At 40.2% G+C, this 23,821-nt stretch overlaps 1 protein-coding gene across 1 annotated transcript; it reads right to left on the bottom strand.

Annotated features, from left to right (window-relative positions):
* Positions 1–4,905: 4,905 nt before the first annotated feature.
* LOC119730416 lies at positions 4,906–5,493 on the bottom strand. Its single transcript, XM_038203298.1, has one exon. The coding sequence runs from the start codon at positions 5,491–5,493 to the stop codon at positions 4,906–4,908; it is 588 nt and encodes a 195-aa protein (XP_038059226.1).
* Positions 5,494–23,821: the final 18,328 nt, after the last annotated feature.

Genomic DNA, 23,821 nt, shown 5'->3' on the forward strand with positions numbered 1-23,821 from the left:
ACTTTGTGCAGCAAGAAAACCATCACACGATTCTACGTGAGCTGAAGTTTTACATAAACCCGGTAATAAGACTTAATAAAGCACTTAATTAGTGGAAATTAATTAGTAAAGATATGTGGCTCTTTGTGAAAACGCAAATTCACGTTTCCGACATATTGGCCCTTTCTGTTCAACGTGTATTTCCATAGGCGCGCGTGAGTACGCGCGCGCGCCTGAAAATGTAACAAAGATATGTGGCTCTTCGTGAAAACGCAAATCTCATTTGACCTACTTTTACGTATTTCCGTGCAATGGGTTTTGTACGCGTTCAAAGGGCCAAAATGTATGTGGCTCTTCGTGAAAACGCAAAATGCAGTTATCGAGATTTCTGCCCCTTGCAACATTAATGTAACTTAGAAATTAATGATGTTTTGCTTACAGAAACATGTCAAAATGGTTAAGTACATTGTTTTAATGCGAAATATCGAAAAAAAATCAAAATCGAAAAAAATTGTAATTTTGGAGATATGTGGCTCTTCGTGAAAACGGTGACGATATGTGCGATGTTTGACGATATATATGTGCGATGTTTTCAATATTATGTTCAAGGTTTTACATTAAATGTACGATGTTTTTTGATACAATTGTGTGTGATGTTTGACAACATATTTGCGATATTTTCCAATATGTGAGGCGATGTTTTACAAATATATGTTTGATATTTCGAGCAATGTATTTGATGATTCATCGGTATATTTGTGTTCGATCTTTTGCAATATGCAATTGATGTTTCACTTAACATTTGATGTTTCGTTAAGAGTCACAGTCTGGTTACTAGACCGCGAAAGTCTGACTATTTTGCCTAAAGTCAGTATATGAGAAGTCAGGTGATCGCGTAAGTGATTAGAGCCAGATCTAAACGGTAAAAAAATTGTGTAATTCTTTGAGCATGCGCAATGCATTCATCATCGTTTTGGCAGTACCCCCAGCTGTGCTTGTACTATCATAGTGTTATGTGCATCATCCATGCTACTACGTCCATGTATGCATTGATGAGTGCATGACACATGGAAGCTCCAAGGCCGAGTGTCCACCTGTCCCGTTAATGATCCAGTTACATGATAATTTGTTACATAAGCTAATAGGCGACAGAGTTACGTAATTCATTGGCTTATTTGGCACACGATGGAAGTTGTGCGACATTTTGGCCGAAGATATTTTCTTTCAAGTTCAAACTTGACAATCTTAATAATCAGTGCTAGTAGTGAAGTACCAATTTAGACTTATTCTCAAGTTGCACTCTTTTTTATAGTACAAAATGTCGAATATCCGATCGAGTGTTGTGAATTCGAGCCGGGAGCGGCGCCGAGAGGGATTAAGACCATACGGCCGATACCGACTACAACACAAAAAAAGTTAATATGACTGAAAAATTTCACCATTATGATTGCTTGCATCATAGAGCAAGGGACTCAGTGTTTATCGGCAAAATGGGTGCGTTTTTGGCGAGCACTGTGTTCGGGTACAAACTCCGGTCCGTTTGCTACTTTTGCAATATTTTCCCGTCCAAAACATGGGCGTCGCGAGGGGGGACCGATTTCACGGTGGATTTGAAGGAATTGCAAAAAGCCGGATCTCCGTTTTTAAATTAAATTAATTGGACTGGGTTTTCCAGTGTGTCGATTTTCTCGGGGCAGGATTTTATTTCATTCCCCCTTTCGTAAGATGATTTAACAACAAGAACCCCGAAATTTGTCTCATTAAAGATGGAACAAATTCATTTAAAAGCTGGAAATCCGTAATTCTGATGAACGATGTATGTTTAAAATGTTTTGCCTGGATTTTAACTTCAATGTGAAATTAGTTGGGCTGAGACTGTTTAAGTACCGAATCATTCGGGGCAATAATAAATTAAACTTGTGCCTTTACCCATCTATCCAATCCGGACATTTCTGAAATTAGCGATGGAACAAAATCGCCTGACTGAATTACGGGTTTTCGTTTCACTCAGTGGCAGTGAATGTTGAAAAAGTCCGTATCCCCGTCTTATTATAAAATTAATTGGGCTGGGTTTACCAATGCACCGATTTTCTCAAAGCGTTTATACATTCTTTTCCATTCTTCCTTTCGTAAGATGATTTAACAACAAATTAAAATTTCTGTCATTAACGACGGACCAAATTCATTCCAATGCCGGAAATCTGTTCTATCCGCGATGAAAAATGGGTGTTGAGTCAAGTGCCTGGATGTAAGCCTCGATGTGAAATGAGTTTGGCTGAGACTGTTTTAATTGATACCGAATTATTCGCAATTCGGGGCGCTTGATAATTGACGTTTGGATATCCTTCCTTTCTTTCTCTATTCTTTCTCTAGTGAAAGACACAGGCCTAATGTTTTTCTTTTCTTTGTCGGCCGTATAAAGGTCAGACTCAATCCCTCTTAGCGCAACCGTAATCCTCCCTGCTCGAATTTACAGCACTCGGATATTCGACATTTTACATTTGGCCCTTTTGTACTAAAAATGACTGAGAGTGTAACTTGAGAAGAAGTCTAAATATGACTTCACTCCTTGCACTGAATATTAATCCGTAAAGTTTTAAAAAGAAAACATCTTTTGCCAAAAAATATCCTCAGTCTCTCACCATAGAGCAAGGAAGCCCTCGCGTGTGCCAACGAATTCTGTAACTCTGCTTATTTTGTTTACGGTGGGCTGTTTTTTTCGAGAATTACGATGAAACTGCAGCTGGTACTGCGCCGATTGGTTTTTATAGCACCATGCTAGCACTTATGTGTAAATAAAGGCTGGTTTTGTTTTCGTCATGGCATGTGGGCATTATGGATGATGTACATGTACATGTACAGACCATGTACAAAGTACAAACACATGTACCCAGCTGGCGGTACTGCCCAAACAATGACGACTGCTTTGCGCATGCTCCGAGATTACCCACAATTCCGGTTTAGGTCTGGCTCTAATCACTTACGCGATCCCCTGACGTCTCATACACTGACTTTAAGCAAAATATCAGACTTTTGCGGTCTAGTAACCAGACTGCGACTCTTAACGAAACATCAAATGCATATTTCAAAAAGATCGAATACATATAGGATGAATTATCAAATACAGAAATGATTAAACATCAAATATTTGCTCAAAATATCAAACATATATTTGTAAAACATCGCTCACATATTTCAGAATATCGCAAAAATATTGTAAAACTTCACACATAATTATATCGAAAACAATGCACATTTAATGTAAAACATCGCATACATTTAATTGAAAAATCGCACATATATTGTAAAAAATCGCACATATACATTGAAAATCGCAACATAAATATAAAACATCGCACATACATGTATATATTGAACATCACACACAATATTGTAAAACATCACACACATATATTGAACGTCGCACACATATACTGAAATCACACATACAACGGCGGATCCAGAACACAATTTAGGGGGGGGGGGCAAACAAAATTGTCCCCCGAAAAAGTGGGTAAAAAAAAGTGCACAAATCACAGATAAAACGGAGGGTTTTTGCTTCCCTTTCTCTTACTTTGTTTTATTTTGTTCTTTTCTGTTTTACTATTTTCTCATCATTCGGACTACGAATTTAGCTCAAACCCCCACCGCCACTTTCACTTTTTTTTCATCAATGTTGAACCACACAAAGCATGCTAAACACAATGTGCAGTGGAACAGGCGCATGGTGTATCATACATTTAAATGATGAGCTGGAAATCAATTTTGCGAACACCACTGGTGGCAAAGTACTCAACGGTACTATCGATGTCTGGAAGACGGTCACGGTGGGATGGAGAAGGATAAGAGACTCCAGGCGATCCTCACCCATGGTTGCTCGCAGTGCTGTGAGAGTACGCTCGACCTTCGAGAAAATGCGCTCAGAGTCCGCATTGGACAAAGGAAGCACAGCTAAAATTGAAAGCAATCGGTGCAGGACTGGGAAGGTGACGGGATGGCACTCGTTAAGAGTAGCAATGGAAGATCGAGGTAGCTCTTCATCTATATGTAACGACAGTGACAAACATCTCTGTTACTTGGAAGGGGGAACACTGTTTTTCATTGACTGAAAAAAAAAAGAGCTGCAAATCACTTCCCTAAAGCCACACGCTTTTGAAAGTTAGGCAAAACTATGAAGAAATGTGGTATTTCATTGAATAAAATTCAATAATATGTAATACTGTATATAATTCAATAGCCATAATGTTATTTTACATATCGATTAGTATTGTTTATTTATTTTACAAATACCTGTGCGATTTTGCCACATTTGTTGCCAGAGTAGGAATTCTGCTTGAAGCTGCTCCTTAGTCTCATTGTTGGTGAAGAGTGACTGATATTTATCCCATGCTGGATACAGTTCTTCTATGGATGCCTTTGCCTTCCGCACCTTCTCAGGCAGGAGGTAGCACAGCTTCATGGCTGGTCTCTGGTGCTGGCCAAAGCGATCATTCAGGGCAGTGTTGAACACATTTACTTGGTAGTATTGCTCCGGAGAAGTAGCCCCTGCTGTGTTCCGATATCGTGAGACAAACGGCAACCTGGGCAGAGAAATTTCAATGTCAAGCTTCCCTGCAACTTCAGCCACTTCTGAGAAGATTTGATGGAACTCTTTTTCGCTGTTCTCGCGCCATGTTTGGAGGATTTTCAAAGTGCAGTCCACCAGCTCTGGAGCCGTCACAAGGTCGGCACCTTTCTCCTGAAGCATCATTGAGAGTGAGCGGAGCTGCATGGAAGTTCTGCGGAGACATGCCAGTCCAACAAGAAACTGCAGCTTCAGGATGCTGTCCAGCTGTGTCATTGCTCTACTTGTCGTGCGGGCATCAGTCCAGGTTGTCATTTGCTCCAATGCTGTTACGATGCACGTGAGTTGCTCCCAAAAGCAAACTACAGCAACGTGCACAACTTAATAAGCTTTCCCTTGGCGCCTTTTGTAGCCACAATTTTCGTGAGCAGGTCTTCACGTTTAGCTCCATCAGTGACAAAGGTAATTGTTGATGACATGATGTCTTGGGCATTTCTGATGACCGGTACTGCCACTACTCTTGATGTTGCCAAATTGAGCCCATGCATGGCGCAATGATAGTAGTCGGCCATCGGTGCTACGTCTTTGATGTTGGCGACAACTCCAACTCGCTGACTGCTCATTGCCGCAGCACCATCGTAGCACTGGGCGACTAAAGTGTTGGTATCTAAGGCAAGCTCGCTCGTCTTCTTCACAAGTACTGCTGCAATATTACTTCCTGTCATGCGAACTTCTTCCTCAGCTTTTGATATTCCAACTGCGCTGCGGATCTCTGGGAAAGCATCCATAACACCGACAGGGTCCTCTTTCACGATCAGCCCCTCTCCATCCTGCTTCTTTCCCAGGTAGCGGACGACAATCGTCATTTGCTCTCGATTGGCGCGATCTGTGGTCTCATCAGCCATTAATGTCCACACCTGAGATGTTTTGATGTCTTTGATAATGTCCATCTTTATAAGGTGTCCGTGAGAAGTTCATTTTGAATTGTTTTGCTGGTGTATTTTGCATTGTTTGAAGTGCGTTGAAGTGCGGAGATGGCGTTTCAATGACTCGTCGCCACTTCTCATGCGAAACCTCAACAGCATTCGGAAGTTGCCGTCATTCTGCGGAGGATACTGGCATTTTCCTTCATCCAACCCCAAGTTTCCGTCATCTCGATGACCACGCAGAGAAATGTTTTGCATTGCTGCAAATTGGAGGGTTTCGATGATGGCGGATAGAGCTGCTCGATTAGCTATGAAATTGCGCAATCGGGCACCATCTACCAAAGTCGCAACTTCTGTCTCTGGTCGCGCAACCCTTTGTAAAAAAATCGGCCGCTCGTAGCGCATTTGCCTTATGAAAGCTTGACAGGTCATGTTTTTCCAAAGCGCCTTCCCGTCCAGTAAGATCTGAAAAATCAGTAAGGGGCTTAAGAACAAGTTTTCCCATCCTCTGATTACCAGCTCCCATGGATTTAGCTCTACCACCTGCAGCCTTAGCCACACTGAAAAGTACACAGACTGAGCACCATGCACCTGTGAATTGCTTATGTCTACTAATTGCCAGCCACTCAAACTTCTTTAGGTGGCTGTCATTTATCAATCTAGGTCTGCGCTTTCCTTGGTTAGTCTTGAAGGATACTGGGAATTCATCCTTGCTTGTTGGTGTCCAACGGTCAGCCTCAATCAGCTTTTTTCCGCTCTCAATGGCCTCAACAAAAACACCAAAGTCATTCCCGGGAACGTAGCCTACTGTACTTGGTGCCTTTATAGGCTCTTGAATGTCCAATGGCTTGGCATCTGACTTCGACTCATTAATACCAAGGCTAGACAAACCTGACGGTCCAGCCAGCTCTTCTGTCTGCGGCAGAACTAATGCAGGCCTTTCCGGGTTATCGCAAGGGGTTATGGCGGGCTTAAAGAAGTTAAGGATTGACCTGCGCTCTAATTTTGCCCTTGTGGGTGTCGGAACTGCCTTTTCCTTTTGACTTGACTTGGACATTTTAACCTAATAAACAATAAATGAATAAAATTTGTAAGACTGTGATCCAATTCTGACCCTTATTTAACATGCAAAAAAAAATCGGTATGTATTTTTACTCAATACAACTTGAGATGGTATTAAAATTACTCCGAGGGACGTGAATTTACTCGATCCCCTTTTCCTCATTTTGGTGGCCTAATTTGCATTAGTGAATTACTTAATAATATTTTTTTGTGACTGATCATTATTTGCTAATAAAGCTTTGTCCTGAGAGTAGAATAAAATTAAGAGGTTGAATGTGGTCTTACCTGTGGTAGCCAAACGAACTAGATGACGCTGAAGTGCGAGTCAACTGGAAAACACTTGCTCAAACTGAAGTGGGCCAAAGGCATGTATGGACAAACTATATAAAATCGCACTCTCCCACTACACATTGCGTGATTACAGAAGCGCCAGGAATATACGCGCGCGCGTATAACGTGTACGAGGTCAGCTATCTGGGTCAATCAGGTACAAAGCACCTGGCTGATTGTGGTCGCCAAGTTACGCTGCGTTCCAGTCAACTTGTGAATTCGTGGTCAGTGAGAGTAATCCTGATTTGAGATCATTAAATAAAAATGCGGCAGTGGGGGTAGGTCATGGAAAATAGTCTTTAATCATATCTGGTATTGTTTTCAACAAAATAAAATGTATTGCTTTTGTTGAGTTTTGTTGGTTGGTGTAGGAAGTGGCTTCCTTTTTGCGACGTCAAAAAAAAATGTTTTTTTTTTGGGGGGGGGTGGGGCATGGCCCCCTTTGCCCTTCCCCCCCTGGATCCGCCCTTGCACACATACATGTAAACGATAACACACAACTATTAAACATCGAACATATAAATTGTAAAACATTGAATTTGGCAACGTTTGACACGCCATATTGAAAGGTACTTATGTTTTTACTTAATTTTTGTTAAAGCTCATTGTATCAATTGGCAGACTGAACCTTTGGGTGATTAAAAAAATGTCTTCCTCTTCAGGCTTGCCTTCTCCACCTGTCACCTCACCTCTTGTTCCAATTGCATTTTAAAATCATTTTAATGTGGAGAGCAATAAAATAATCATCATAAATATAATAAGAGTGACTATTGTTTCTCGCCAACATCGCTCTATCGGCAAGCGAATAAAATTATCTGCTTAAAAACATAAACAAACAACATTGGAAATGTACATCAATGTTGATGTAAAAAAAATATCTTACTTTATTTCTGACAGTTGTTTCAACTTATTTGAAATGATTCATGTCACACAACTTTTTTATTTGCATATGATGTGTTCAGGAGATTCTTTTCCGGCCAGAACCAAGTACAAATTGTCCACTGCAAAACTGCAGCGAGAAGGCAGACAGACGCTACCGTGTCAGTGCACGTCATTGACACCAAACGCAACATCCGTAGCGTATTGGTCATTTGGAGAAGGCATTACTGAAGATACAGAGATCATTGGTGCACGTTTTGCTGATGGTGCTACACTACAGTTCCAAAATGGTGTTGATTACAGCATTGACAGCGACGGGACACTCACAGTTAATTCTGTCAGTGCATTAAACGATGCAGCGAGGTTTTGGTGTCATGTATTTCAGTCAGACGGATCACAGACCGATTGCTACATAGATGTCCACGTATTAGGTATTATGGTTTATTATAAAGAGTTTCAGATATGAATATCATAGTCAGACAACTGTTAAATTTGCGTTGTTTCTAGCATCGCCAATTAATATGAACAACATGTTCGAACTTGAACAAGAGCGTCTTAGTATAGATGCCTGCGCATTTACAATCAAAATTTAACAAAACTGATCTCATTTGTGTTCACGTAATCCAGGTGAGACTACAATGCTTGGTCCTCTTAGGGCATCAGAAGCATCATTTTATCTGCTGAAGGGAACGAAGCAGATGATTCCTTGTCCAACTTGGAAAACTGGCAATGCAACATGTTTGGTGCAATGGTTTAAAGTTGATATCTCTAGCAACCATCTCCTCGTCAATTACACGGTGTCCACCAGTACTGTTCATGCTGATCCATCGTTTGACCTTGCTCTTGACTTTGGTCTGGTAATCAAGTCCGTTGATGAGGACGATGGTGGGAGCTACAGCTGCTCTGCAAACCCTGAAGCCAACGAAGGGCTTGTCGAAGTCCGTGTAATTGGTAATTGTCCATTCTTTTCTTTTTAAGGTAGATGGATTTGGGTATTTTTTTTCATGAAATTTTACATAAAATGTTGTGTTCCTAAATGGCAATTCTGTTTGTCGTTTAAGTGTAGGCTAGGCTTACGTTTTACTTTCGTTTTCAACTTTTTACTTTTAGCGTCATTGTGTTCAATGTTGCTCACTGCTTACGAAATATATTTCAAACCACTCAATTTTGATTATTGTTATTGTTTATTATCAGGAGATATGTTTCCATTGGACGGAGGAAGCGCAACTAAAGGAGACGTCATAACATTTGCATCGGATAGCAAGTTTGCACTGCACTGTCCAGCCATTGAAGGTGTACCTATAGGTAGCAGAACCAAGTTGATTTGGTCATTTGGTGCTGTTGATGCACAACTGACCACTGTGGTTGGCAAACTGGAGCTACCGACTGGCTCCAAAATGATGTCTGACATAGACCACCACGCCTGCTTCGGCTTAACAGTTGAAGGTTCTCTCCTTCTAACGAACTGCTCTCAACATAATGCTCTCAGATTCTGGTGTCATGTTTTTCCCCATGGCGAAGCGTTACGCAGGTCCTACGTGGATGTGATCGTGAGAGGTAAGATTTCCGGAGTAATTTGTGGTCATAAGAACCTATTTAATTGCAAAAAGCCTGTTTACCGAGTCCATGTTGTTATAAATTCGGCTAGGCTAAGTATCTGCATGAGAGATTTAATGATAATCGCCATCAGATGTCCGTCTAGATGTATAGATACACTCTCTCGAAGTGTTTTCTGCAATGGGTTAAAGGTACAATTTTATTAGCTGAATTCATTTCTCGTTTATTTTGACAGATTCCATCAAGCCTTCTAACGTTGGTCTCATAGCTGCCCTTGTCTCTATTTCCGCACTTGTTCTCGTTGGTATTACTGCATGTTTGATGTGGAAGCTACGCAAACGGAATCCATCTCAAGATCGGGAGCAAGTTGTATACCACCCAGTTCCTAAAACTGGTAAGTGGCGTTAAAAAAATGCGTCTATTTTTTTCATGGGAGTAAGCAGGCATTATTTTTGGCTTGATTGTATCCATTGATAGCACAGTACTGGATAACATCAATATTTGTGTGTTGCTGAGTCCAAAATAAACAGCACTAGTAATGTAAGTCTAGTAATAGTCTGATATAAATACACAATGTACGGATTTGTGTACGCCAAACGAGAGTATACATTACACAGATCAAAATTATTGCTTATTTTACTCCGTCACCGTCCAATCATTAAATATCAAATTGGTATTGTTTTTAACAGAACCTGCCCAAAAATTCAGCGTGTCCACACTTGGGACGATGATCCGGGAGTTTGTGTCAGAGAAAATGAGCAGACTGCCCATCACGCCTTGGGTGACAGGTGATGAAAGGTAAGCAGCAATGGATGCTGTATACACACCACTGGAAATGTACCTCAATGTATCTATTGCAGGTTGTAAAGCTAGATATAGAATAGAGTCAGAGTCTGAAATCTTTGATGACGGTATCTCTGAATTGTCGAGTTGTCATGTACTCCTTGAAGGCAGATCAGGTTGTGGTAAAACTGCCTTCCTAAGCAAAATGGCATCTGATTGGTCACTGGAAAAACCGCACGCAGTACTCTGTCAGAAAAAAATGGTCTTTGTTCTGCCGGCGAAAATTCTCATAAAAGCTAGGAATGTTGGACAAGCAGTTGTTCAATATATGCTTAAAGATGGCACAAAGCATTGGGCAAATTCGATCAATGAATACTGTTCAAAGCACCCTGTCGAAGTAGCCATTCTTGTCGATGGCTGCAATGACACACACGACATAGACAACGTCCTGGAGATCATGACGGAACATGGTCTTTTTGGGTGTCAAATAGTGATGAGTGCAAAACATACAAAGTTGGCGGAAGAAACGAGCAAACATCATAAACTACGCCATATAACAGTTACTGGGCTTACCAAAGAAAATGCGAAGACGTACGTTGATGCATTCAATCGCATTACTACCAAAAACCAGACTGAAATCAAGGGAAATCATAACAAAACACAAGAGCACAAAGAACAAGATGATGCAGAGTTACAAAATAATTGTGACAAATCGGAGAACAGCTTTGAAAATCAAAGATCGCATTCGTTCATTCACAGCTACTTAGACGCAAACATTCTACATCCAAATATGGCTTGTCTTCCCGTTATCATAACGACTCTTTGTCAGTTATCCTCTTGGACGGATGGGCTGGCTCACCAAGGTGATCCGAGTATGGGTGACTTGTTTATCAGGTTAGTGAAATGTTTGTTTGAGAGAAGCAGTGATAGAGACAATGACGATACCAGCATACATGAGGCTTTGAACAAACACGTACAGTTTGATGATGTAACAGGCCTATCAAAAGTGCAGCTTGAAATTTTGAAAAAGTTGGGAGAGGTAATTCTTCCGAAGATGCTTGACAATGAAAGTCAAGCTTCATTTCCGAAATCAGATTTGGTGAATTCGTGCGATAACGGTCAGGCAATCTTAGACGTGGCAATTAACAATGGTCTTGTTCGTTGTGAAGGGGATACGGATGTTGACTTTGTCCTTGAAATACTTCGGGACTTCTGCGCTGGTTTTTTCGTTGGCTCATACTGCTGAACATGATGAAAACTGGATGGCTGAACTTCAGCTTTCTGATTTGATGGGTGTAGCTGAAACGTTTCCAAGCGTGTTTGCGTTTGCGTGTAGAAAGAGTAAAACGGTTTGCGGTGGACTTGTTCAAGAGATAGCAGACTGCAAAAAGAAAGAAACAACCAGTGTCACTGGTATGCAAACAATGATTCAATTGTGTCTTCTGCTGAACTTTGAAGGGAAATGCAAAAGTTCGTTGAATGCCAAATTTGCCGGCCTCTTTGAGGGAGGGAAAGTTCGTCTCGGAGGCGTTTCTGGTCACACGATCAGAATGCTGTCGTATTTGTTCGAACATGCAAACGAATCGGTAGAAGGTGTCCCTTTGTGTGTTGAATCAGTTGAGTTGTTGCGACTTGAGACAAATGACTGGGGAGAGTTCCGGGAATACTTTGAGTATTTTTTTCCATTGGATCTGGAAGAGGACATCCAGGAAACTGAAGAGATGCAAAGGTATTCAGAATATGGGACACTGGCAAAGTTGCGTGAAAGAGTTGAGTCCAGAAACAAGGACATGCCTCAGTTTTCCCCAGGCCAGTCAGACATCAGGGTCCTTCGTGCCGTGCAGTCGTTGGGTCTTTATGAGCTTCTAGAGGGTCAGGCAGGTGAACTGCACAAACTGGAGGCAAAAGAACCGTTTCCAGCAAACCAGCCTGATCAACCTGCACAGTCTACAAGGTCGCCACCAGGGATTCATGGGTTGGGTTCTAAAATTAAAGGTTCGGTTTCTAAAGCCGATTTACTTTCTGGTGAAAGTCACCAAACAAGTGCATCAAGCGAGTTAGTTCGATGTCTGTTACATCTGACAACGCTTGAAAACCTCGTTCTTGTAGGGACAATTTTCAGTTCAAAAGGTACCAAAGTTGAAAAAGCTAGATCTTCGTCTGAATAAGCAGTTTGATGATGATGCGTTCTGTGCAGTTGCAGATTCACTCGGGCAGCGTTGTAAGAGGAACGTCATTACAGACCTCCGATTGTCGTTGTATAAAGTAACTCGTCAAGGGTTTAGTAGCATAAATACAAACACCGGCAGTGAGGGAGCCGTCGCCTGGTGTCATATAGAAACTCTTTTTCTTCTGCATGGTATCATTCCAGAGGATTTCGGTGATTTCCTAAAAACAAGCGTGAAAACGAAAATACCATTCTCGGTTAGAAAAGATAGAAAACCGTATACTGAAATACTTTACGGTAAAGGAATGGAAACGCTGAAGCCATCTTTGTTTTAATTATTCCCCCCCCCCCCCAAAAAAAAAAAAATTCAATAATTGAACCATCATTACCTTTTCCTAGACGATTTTTCGATGAGGATAAATCATGCTAAATGGAAAGAAAAAATTAGGAAGTATCTCGCAGTTATTAAGTATAGTGTAGAAGCTAATACAAAACAAGGAGGAAATAAACGTTTTGTGTTAAACTGTTTTACCATATAAATTAAGATGTTAAAAACTTTAAAGGGAATATACAACATTTGCAAACATCGAAAAATAAAACTACCAAGTCTCAAGCATCTTGTAAACTTATGGCACCTGGTGTGAAGTCATTTTCAAAAAAATGTTATTTAATTTGGTTTTGCCCTTCACCGACGTTTTGTTTTGTTTTTTTTCAAAGAAAATGGTATATTTGTAAACATTTCCAACGGTGGTCGGCGGACTGCAGTGTTGAAAAAACCTAACTATTTTTAAACTACTGCTTCAAATTTACCATTTTTTTTCAGTCCAAATTGTGTTTGCTATTGGTTACATGCTCATGAACAGGCCAGCTCGACTGGTTCCCTTGCATGACAATTTTCCATCATCTTTAAATTGATCCATTTTATCTTTTGTGGAGTCGGGGAACCAGACTACTTGAACATTTTTTTGTTTTTCTTAGTTTTTCCAACCTTTTCGAACACAAAACTTCAAAAACGTCAGTGTAACAATATTTGATCTATTATACTAACCTCTCACAGAGTTCATTTTTTTGAAAATTACAGCAAAAGCCAATGATGTACATTTCCTTTAAATTGTGAAGACCAATTTTTTGGAAGACTTGTTTTGCTGAAGTGTACTTGAAATGTACAAAAACGTTGGTGATTGAGAGAAATCAGCTCCATGTGATGAACGAATTTCTGTACAAGCGTAGTATGAAGTTCAGCTTCCCTTGAAATGCAAAACGTAGAGTAGCAGGATAAGGAAAGGCATCTTGGAAGGAAATCAAGAACACTGCTTGTTGATGATTTTGTGTATGAATCCACTCAACTGCTTTAGACAGTACGAGTCTCTTCGCCCGACAAAGGTCAACATCAACAAATGTTATTGTCAGTTGTTAGGAATCCAAGTGCTTAAGATTCATGTGGATCCAGAGCTGATGTTGATTTAATCAGATTATTTTTTTTTTAAATAACTATGCCCAGAGCTTATAACAAGAGTAAGTCAACTCGCTGAAAAAAAAACTTACGGGTTGAGTTTCAAATATAGGACTTGGCATTATACCAGTGTCACGTAGGTGTAACTGAGTTTTTGGCAGGCCTCATTGTCATACTTTTCCTGTTCCCCGAGAAATATCTCATAAGGTGTATGGGAAGATGTAAACTCAGACTAATTGTTCAGTGTACGGGAGAAACAATCAGGTAGCCTAAAACCATCCACTATGACTAAATTTAGTCTGTAGGTGAAGCAATTTATATATACTGCCTGTGGGACGAGCTATTCTCCGAACAGCTCCTGTACAGTGTACACCCTGGTTGAAGCCGAACAGCTGTAAATCTGCTGTAAACATATTTTTTTGAGTTTGTTTTACATTTCCTTGGCACTTCAGTCATCCTGTCTTTCACATAATCTTATCTGGCACTAAACTCTTGCAGTTTTGAAAAAGCAAGGAACTATTTATAAATCCATGCTGTTCAGATACACATATTTCGCCACCACTGAGAGATGTTTTCTCTTGTTAATGTCCATTAAATTGTCAACTATGATGGAACATTTTTTTTTGAGGGAGCGAACTCATGACTTCAAAATTGTTTGTCATAAGCCTATTCCGTACATCGGGTAGCGCAAGTATTTCAACAAAGTTACCGCCGTTTCAACTTTCCACCTGTCCCTGTGTCTACGCTGCCAGATTGAGTTGCAGTTTTACGGAGATCTTTGCAATCTCCTTAATGTAGTGTCCGTTTTCTGATATTGCTTCTGATGAACAGATACGAGGGCAACCAACAGCTTGTTTCGTGAAAAGGAGAAAGAATCAGCTATAGCCGTACATGCACCTTACACTCTCCATGACCTTACACTCTTCAAGTCTCCATGATGTTAGGCTGTAGTTGAAACTTTGCATTGTTGTGTATTTTTGTGGGGCGAGCGCTTCTCTGAAAATCTTCTGACCACCCTAATATTATTGATGTCGAACAGCTGTAAATGTGCAATAACAATGTTCGAGTTTATTCCACATCCACGGTACTTAAGCCATCTTTTTTCCACACATCTTGTATTCAACTCTTGCAGTCTTAAAAATGCAAGAAAATCTTAACCGATGAAGTTCTGATATACATATCTCAATATAAACATATTGTTTCTTCTGCTTATGTCCTTTGAATTGTCAACCATGATGGAGAACTGTTTCGAGTATGCCAACTTACGACTTGTTTCTTCTTGAACCATCTTTGCCACCAGTTCTATAATCTCATTTGAAATTGTAGGGTCAAGGTAATTCACTCTGTTTGGATCTTCTAAATGGTTTCTTATAACCCTGTTCTGTTCACCGATTAGCGCAAGAATTTCCACAAAGTTACCATCCCTTTTCAACATTCCTCCTGATCCCTGTGTCCACGCTGCCCAATTAAGTTGCAGTTTCACGCAGACCTTGCAATCTGCCTGTATCTAGTGTTTGTTTTCTGAAATTGCTTCTGCCGAGCAGACACGACGGCAACATCAATGGTTGCAACGACTCTTTACAGACACACTTAACCCCGTTGTGGTATTCACTTTAAATTTCCTTATGATGTTTAAATTATGACACTGAAAGTAAACGAATGTAGTTTCAGCATGTAGTATTTGCGGCATGTTTGGCATACTTAATGAGAACCTGGAACACTGGATGGATAAAAACTAACTTCTAAGTTTTCAGAAAGTATCTGAAGCGAACTTCATAACATAGCCGTTGTACAGGTGATACGTATTGTTCGTACTGTACTGTGCACAAACATGCCTATGAATCCAAGTAAACATAAAAAGACAACACAAGCTTATTATGGTTGACCTTAAAACTCACAACCTTATATTTAGAAGGCTAAGAATGGCTAAATGTGTCGTAAATAAGTTTTTAATTTTTATTTTTAGTAAGAACAAAAAAATACAACTTGGCCATTGGCGTTGCGAATATACTAATTGTCAAAACATGTTTCTTACATGGGACGAGCTTTGCCAGACTAAAGCACGTGGTGTACATAATATTAAACACATACGAAATGCATTACTCGTATAGATATACAGCCATTCGTGATGGTTAGGTAGTCAGTTGGTCAGTCAGGGACAACAGTCAGGCTGGCCTCCTCTGGGACGAGCAAACATTAGACACAACATATATTAGTATTTTAAACGCAATTATTGTGTACCTACGAGGAAAAAAACCCAAACGTAATACCTATAAGGATATTTCTTATTGATTATTAAGTAATAATGTCATATTTAAAATACTAATTTTAGCCGTATTCCTGTGAAATCAAATGAAGGTCGGTTGGCCTGCGATAAAAACTAGTCAAATAAGTGTGGAAACAAATAACAGTCATATATGAAAGAAAAAAAAAGAAGAACAAAAAGAATTAATCTCATTAATTATTAAATAAAGCAAATTTAAAATCATTTTTGCATCACACACATTCGGTTAAAATAGCATACAAAAGTGTTTTTCGTAGCACGTTGAAGGTTTAATGTGATTATGACCATTAATTTTTGAAAACAGCTCTGAAAGAATTGGAGTAAAATCTTTCAATATTTTAACTTCAGATTGATTGGTTACCCTATATATTAAAATAATCGTGGAAAATAGACAGAGCATGATTGTTATAGTTATACGAATGGTGTTACTGTCATACAATTTTATTCAACTTATTTACCGAGAATTTATATTTCATGAATCACTTTTTGTATAAATGAATAAAGATTATTTTTCACCCTACAATATCAGTGGTTATCTTTTCTTTTCATTCAACGCTGAATTTTGAACCTAGAAGTACGATTTAAAAAAAAAATATGCGGTCTATTTGAACAACAAAATGTCAACCCTGTTGCTTGGAAACCTATTTTTACATCAGCCAAAGTCCAACTTCAAACGCTTTTGAAACACGTGAGGTATTCTGGATTACACATAGGGCCCTACTCTCTTGTGATTGCTTCGGAAATATAAGAAGAATAGAGCCTAACTTGATTGAATATCACGCATTTGGCTCTCAAAGAGATTTTTAATTTTCACTTTGCAAGATATGATACAACACTACAAGATACTAACCCATGGCCCACAGCTCGGCCACGGCGAGTATGCACGCATACGTGCATACGTGTGCATAGGCCGAATACAAGTCAACTCGTAGGCGAACCAACTCGTACGCGACAAACTCGTACACATGACAACTCGTACGAGGACAACTTCGTACGCGGTCCAACTCGTACACAGAATTAAACTCCTGTACACACCTATTAGTGGTCGATGATTCTTGACTTTGTACTGGGAACGGTGTTTCGTTCAATTTCTTTAAATTGGCTAATTCTGGCCCGCATACGAGTTTGCTGGCGTACGAGTTGTCTCGCTACGAATTGGTTCACGAACGAGTTGTAAATACGCGCAGTGGCCGAGTTTACACTGCTCATATCAAGAATATCCTGGGGTTTTCATCGTACACATTGTCCAGGCATTTCTGGGGCTTGGGGACGGTATTAACAGTACAAAAGCTTTAGAAAATGTTACCTTCAAAGACCGTAATTAGTTGCGGCATATCCCCTCTTCGTTTACTGTCGTCACGGTGTATACCCCCATCTTTACCTATGCTGTGCTGTGCTAGCTTCATCGCGTCAACGCTTGTACGTTTTAAGCTAGTTTTGGTACGTTTTACCTAATTGCAGTGCGTTTTTACATATTTAAGGTAAACTGACTGCTCTATTTATTAAATATGTATTTTACAATTGACATGTTTTCGAGGTACTTTTTTTCCCGGCGAATTTTGCAAACATTGTGTATTATTTTACATAACAATTTCTATTTAATCATTTTTTACATATCTTTTGAGAGTGTACACAACTCGAGAATAAAAATAAAATCTGAGTTCAGAAAAACGCATGAAGTAGTCACACATCGCCTCACTAAGGCTGCCAGAGCTAATAAACAAAATTACGACAGGCTTGCTAAGGCCAACGCAAAAATGCTGGGGTAGAGTGTTAGTAAGTGTTATGTACTCAGGAGAAACTGACTCGGGAGACCATTCGTACCGAACTTCTCTAATCCTTTTATTACGACACAAGAGGGCGCTATATCAAATGACCAGGGAATATACTACAGTAAGATAACTGGCTCACACAGGTAGACATAAAACTCACCGACATCTTTGGCAATAAGCCGTATGTGGTTGTGGTGCGCAACCTTGATAAAGGCATCTATCTAGTTAGACCGGCCAATGTGGAAAAGCTAAATGGATAAATAGACAACCGTTGATTTTTTAGCCCAAAAAGAGCCCGACTTACCTGAATCTTGTGATACATTACAGGGCTTTCCCGAGACTCCATCTGAACCTGATGTTAATACTTACCCAGTGCTAGATAATTCCGATGACGACAATTGGGTCGCCCCCCCCCCCCCCCAATTGTTGTCTAGCCCCCCAAAAATAAATTCCGTAAAAAAAAAAATATTGCATTAGCAAAAAGAAGGATTGTGATGTACATGCGAACGATCTCCCCCTAAAGAACTAAAGAAATAGTCGTGACAAGGGTGCATTAGTTAATATAGTGTGAATGATTTTAGGATTTATTGGCGCTCCCCATTGAAAATATGGCATGAGCCCCCCCCCCCCCCCCCCCACCCCACCTATTGATTTTCGGAGGCCTAAGTGTCTGGGAAAAATCACCGGTCTACATTTCAGCACGCCTCCCTGAAAAAAATTCTGGATCCAGTAGTTCTGAGTCCTCGCAATCAAGAAAAGAACCAACTGAGGCAAATGCAAACAAAAATTGCACCGTATGAGATACGTCGCTCAAAACGACTTGCAGGAAAACGTGGAGGTCAATGGCCAATCCCTATTACCTGATTGATAATGTTCCTGTTTTTCCTACAGCGGATAGCCTGTTTATTTATGACAGGATTTGGATTCCGAGCCATCCATGAACGGGAGAACGTCGTTTGTTCTTGTGAATCGAAATTCGTGTCTCGTATTTATTTGTTGAGCTAGTGTAACATTGCTTTGTTATAATTTAGGTACAGCAATATGTCATGATAGCTCATTATTGTTTTTTCATTTAGACCGATAGCGTCATTTTCCGTTTCCTTGCAGTTCTTGAAGACGACAGCAACGCGCTAAATTTATATCTGTGGTCACTCATTTCTCGCAAGACTCACACGACCTGCGCAGCAGCTTGGCCAGTCTGTTACATCTCTCCTCGACGTAACCGAGCAGTACACCGTTCAGATTGAGGAACACCCTGGGCTCACCTTTCCCCGAATATTCGGCACCTGGCTAATTATCTAAGTGGGATGCAAAACATCCCAGAGATAATCCATTTAATCTGCATAGACATTGGAACCAATGATCTCTGTGATAGAGATTCAACACCAACAGTTGTTGTTCATCATAATCATCCGCAGAAGGTGATCTTCCTTTCTGTCATCTAAAGATCGCACATTCACCCGCGATCACAGGTCACGGTTGAAACCTTCAACCATCTGGCCCCGAAGGTTTAACAGGTGCCTAAACCGCACCCTTACTCACCAAGGTCCGACAGTCTGCTGTATCTGCAGAGACGGGTAAATTACGGGTAAATGGATTTCATCTCACTGCCGATGGCATGGCAAAATACATTAACCAGCTGCAAGATGCCAAAATTAAATAAATATATTTTTTTTAGCCTGTTATATAGTTTAATTGCAGTGTTTGCTCTGGAATGAATCAAGAGATCCAAACCCACTGCTTATTACTTTTTCTTGTCTATTGTCACAACGTTTCTACAACATGCTTTTTTGAGAATAATTTTGAAGAAAAAGTCGAACCTGAGTCAAAATCACTTATTTTGTTGTTATGTTAACACTCATTGCCTTGAAAGAGACTTGTTATGTAAACCAAAACAGGAGCGTACCAGGGTCCTTTTTTTATTGGGGGGGGGGGTAATTGGGGGGGGGGGAATTATTTAGTAAACATTTTTTTCTCCGCCCACTGGGCCTCCGTTAAATAAAAAAATGGGTGGGGCGCTGTTCAAAACCGACGATTATGCACATAAACGACCAATATATGGTGCTTTTCAGGGCGATACATGTGCGAAATTCAGTACAAGGCACCCAAAGCGGCAGATGCCACATAGAGGGCACCACATCGTTTTAAACAAGGGCACTTGTTCAGAAAAAAGGGCACTTCTTAACAAAAAGGGCACTCTTTACAAATTATTGGGGGTGGGGGTGGCAAGTACGTTGAAAAAGGGCATTTGAATGGAAAAAGGCAGTCTTTACAAAAAATGGGGGGGGGGGGGTGTTATACGGGGGCTGACCGATAGTCTGAAGGTCCGAAATTTCCAAAGGTTCTTTAGCCCGAAGGTTCGATATTCCGCATGCACAACATTTTTCGCATGCACAACAATTTTCAGAAATGAACCATTTGGGGGGTTACTATAATAAACCAAATATTGTAATGCTGACTTGTTTCAAATTTTGTTTTCAAAAATGCTGGAAAAATCAAGAAAAACACAAAATGTGGAGTAGTCTGGTTCCCTAACTCCATTAAAGACAAGATGGATTAATTTATAGATGCCGGAAAATTGTAAGGTAAGGGAACCAGTCTAGCTGGCCTGCACCCGTTCAGGTGCCAAATTTTTACAGGATACTTTAGACTGTCATTTTCCAATATCCTAGTAGAGGTATTTCGTAAAAGCTTGGTGTTTACACATGTTGTATATTCCCTATAATCAGTCCGAATAGTCCGGCAGCCAAATGCCACTTTTTACCTGAACCATATTTTGGAGGATATACAATATGTTTTCAGAATATTGTTTTATTCATGCTGACATTAACATTGGATGTATACATAATAAGTAGTAAAATGAATGTGCAAGGAAAAACAAGTCATAAATTAAATTGGGATTAACTTATTTTAAGAATGACCTACATGATTGTCAGCACAGGGGGTCAGGAGAAGACAGGGGATTTTATTCCTATCCCTATCCAATTTTCATTATCACCCGTATTATAGTTTCATTATAATGTTAACTGTGTTAAACATAGAAGTACAAGGACAAGTGACTTATTACCAAGGTACAATTAACAACACAATACAATGAAAAACAACAGGACATCAGACCATAACAAAGAATTGAGTTATATAATGTTGGACGTAAACTTAGTTTTAAGTATCTTTGTGAATACATTTAGGGACCCCGACTGTCTTTAAGTATCTGTAAGGCTATTCCAGAACTTGATACCGCGTTGCCATGTTCCATTTTTAAACAAAGTGGTTCAATTATGGATTTGATACAGATTACTTCGAGATGAATTTCTCGTTGAATACGAATGTACATTAGCAGAAAATGAAACGTATGAACGTATACAGGTAGGCACCAGGCCATTCATAAGTTTGTACATACATTTGCCCTGATTTATATTGTATATATCTTCCAATTTCAACAGCTTGAATTTGGTAAATAGAGGAGCCGTGTGGTCAAGATAACCAGCTTTTGAAATTATACGAACAACTCTCTTTTGTAAGGTTCTTTACAACTTTGTGAAACTGAACTGCCCCAAACAATTACTGAGTAGTTAAAATAAGGAAGTATAAACGCGTTATACAATGTTAATACAGTATCAGTTGGAATAAAATGCTTTAATCGATTAACAATTCCAATGTTTTTTTTTACTTTGGTAGCTACATAATCTTTATGGTTTGTCCAAGTTAAATGATTATCAATATTGTGGGGGCACGTAACCTCCATCCACACACCGGCTGCCCGGATACAGGGCTTTATTTAGATCGACCTATGTTGTTGTTGACGCGTGACCTATGCAAATGTAGCACTCGTTAACTCAATGTCCATTCACTCTTGAAACAAGTAGGTCCATAGTTTTAGAGGGTTTCTTCTACATTTTCTTATTATAATTGTAAAAGAATGACAATAATTTGTAAGTGGAAGTTCCTTTGAGTATATTATGTCATTTACGGGTGTAAGTAATCCGTAACAGCATTTTGTTGAGGGTGCAATAATATTTTAGAGACACTTGGTGATGTGTCCGCATCGTGCGGGAGCGCGCGAAACAGGCACTGCTTGTCTTCCAACTTTTGGACGGCAGTCACTTATTTTGTAGCCGGGATTTTCTCGGTGAGATTTCACCTTCCTCTTGCTGTTTGCCAGCATAATCATGTGCTGAGAGGGAAGGTGGGCGCCTCTGGAACCTGTGGTGAGTGTCCTTTTTATCATAACTTTGCGGGAAACTTGCGTTTTTGTGACACTTTCACTCACGAACTTTCCACTTTTGCAGCGTCGTCGCCATAGCTACAGTCGTGCATATTCCCACACACACCCACGTTGTACTTGTATGCTCAGCGCACAGCGTATGAACTCGCGTCGTGTGTGTGTGACCTTTGACCGCCATTGTGTACACATTCACCATGTATTTTGACCGCAGTGTTGTCTTGTTTATTTTTCCGTAGGCAATATGTAGGCGCGGTCTACTGTTTATTGCACCTGGGGATCTTTACTATACGGGATCTTTACTATACGGGATCTTTACTATACGGGATCTTTTGCCTGGTGATCTGTCTTTGCATCGTGACCGGGATCCACACACATAGCACATATACTGGGGAAGTTTTGGGATCAACATCTGTTCATCATGTTCATTAACTGCAACTGATCTAATTAACTCATTGTTATTCTACTGATTTGCTGATGATTGAATAAATTCTCTATTAATCGCTGAAATTGAACTGAACTGGTGATTCCGTGTGATTCCATCTGGGGCAGCCTCCAACACACTTATCCTGATTTAGTTTGGGATCAAACTCCCTCATCATGCTGTGACACCGCAGTATTCAAATCACTTCAAAAATGGCGACGAGGATGGGATGGAGTGTGTTGCTTGTTGATCTCGTCGTGATCCTTCATCATCGGTCATCAAATTCAAAGATCCCCTGGTGCAAGTTTCAACCTTTCAAGTCCTGCAACTGCGGAGGACGTGGCTACTGATGTCCTTTAGTGGGAGATCTGTAAATCGGCAGTTTTCTCAAATATTGTATGTATTTTTACATGTTTATTGCACATGTGTATAACTGTTTTTATGATAGCGTTTGTGCATTGTTTATACATTTGTATATGACTGAGCTTGTTTAGTTACAAGTGTACATGTAGTTGCCTGTGTCTTTGAGCCAATATTCCATGGTACATTTTAGGGAGAATTTCACTTTCTGACCATTTTGATGTGTAGGCCTTTACACAATTTGTTCAAGCCTTTGTACATGTGTATACATGTACGATATTGTATTGCCTTAAGCTAGTTTGTATTTGTTTGATGTCTGGGTGTGGCACTTTCTAGATTACAACCATGTCTATGCCTGAAGTAATGGCAGAGGCCATTTCTAAGTCTAACCAGGCCTTAGCCGAGACTCTGGCCAATGCATTTAGCAATTTGCGTTATCAGAGAGCGCCCACAGTTAAACTAGCTAAGTTTTGTGGCCCCCCGCGGAAGTCGGGAGACCCGTCTCTTAAAGAATGGCTTGATGACCTTGAGACTTATGCGAGACAGCTCAGTCTCAATGACGAACAGAAAGTTGCTGCAGCAATGGACCACCTCACGGGTGCTGCTCGGGAGGAGGTACTTTGTTGTCCTCCCCTTGAAAGATGCGATTTCGTTAAACTTCGCGAACTTCTACATAGTAGATTTGGCTCGTCTGAAACGGTTCAGTCACTAAATCATGCATTTTACTCTAGGGAGCAGTTAGATGGTGAGAACCTCACCGATTTTAGTCGTTCGATCATACGCTTGTATGATCGAATGGAAGCTGCGGCGGGTGACCATAAAGAAAAAGCTGCTCTTTGTCAGCTGAAACAGGGGGCCCTGAAAGAGTAATTTGTAAGAGGTGCAGCCGACCAGGCTGTGCGCAGAGAACTTCGAAGACTTGTTGTAGACTATCCAAAGAAAACATTTTTTTGAAATACGAAATATGGCTCTTTCACTCTTCCGTGATGAGGATACACGGATTTCCGCTGCTAATAAAGACTCTGCTGACCAGGTGTTCTCTGTAGAACACATGGACTG

This window comes from Patiria miniata, unplaced genomic scaffold (genome assembly GCF_015706575.1).
Source record: "Patiria miniata isolate m_02_andy unplaced genomic scaffold, ASM1570657v1 HiC_scaffold_1, whole genome shotgun sequence".
Lineage (NCBI taxonomy): Eukaryota > Metazoa > Echinodermata > Asteroidea > Valvatida > Asterinidae > Patiria > Patiria miniata.

Coding starts and splice junctions, on each gene's coding strand:
- LOC119730416 (XM_038203298.1), bottom strand. CDS start 5,493: ATGGACATTATCAAAGACATCAAAACATCTCAGGTGTGGACATTAATG.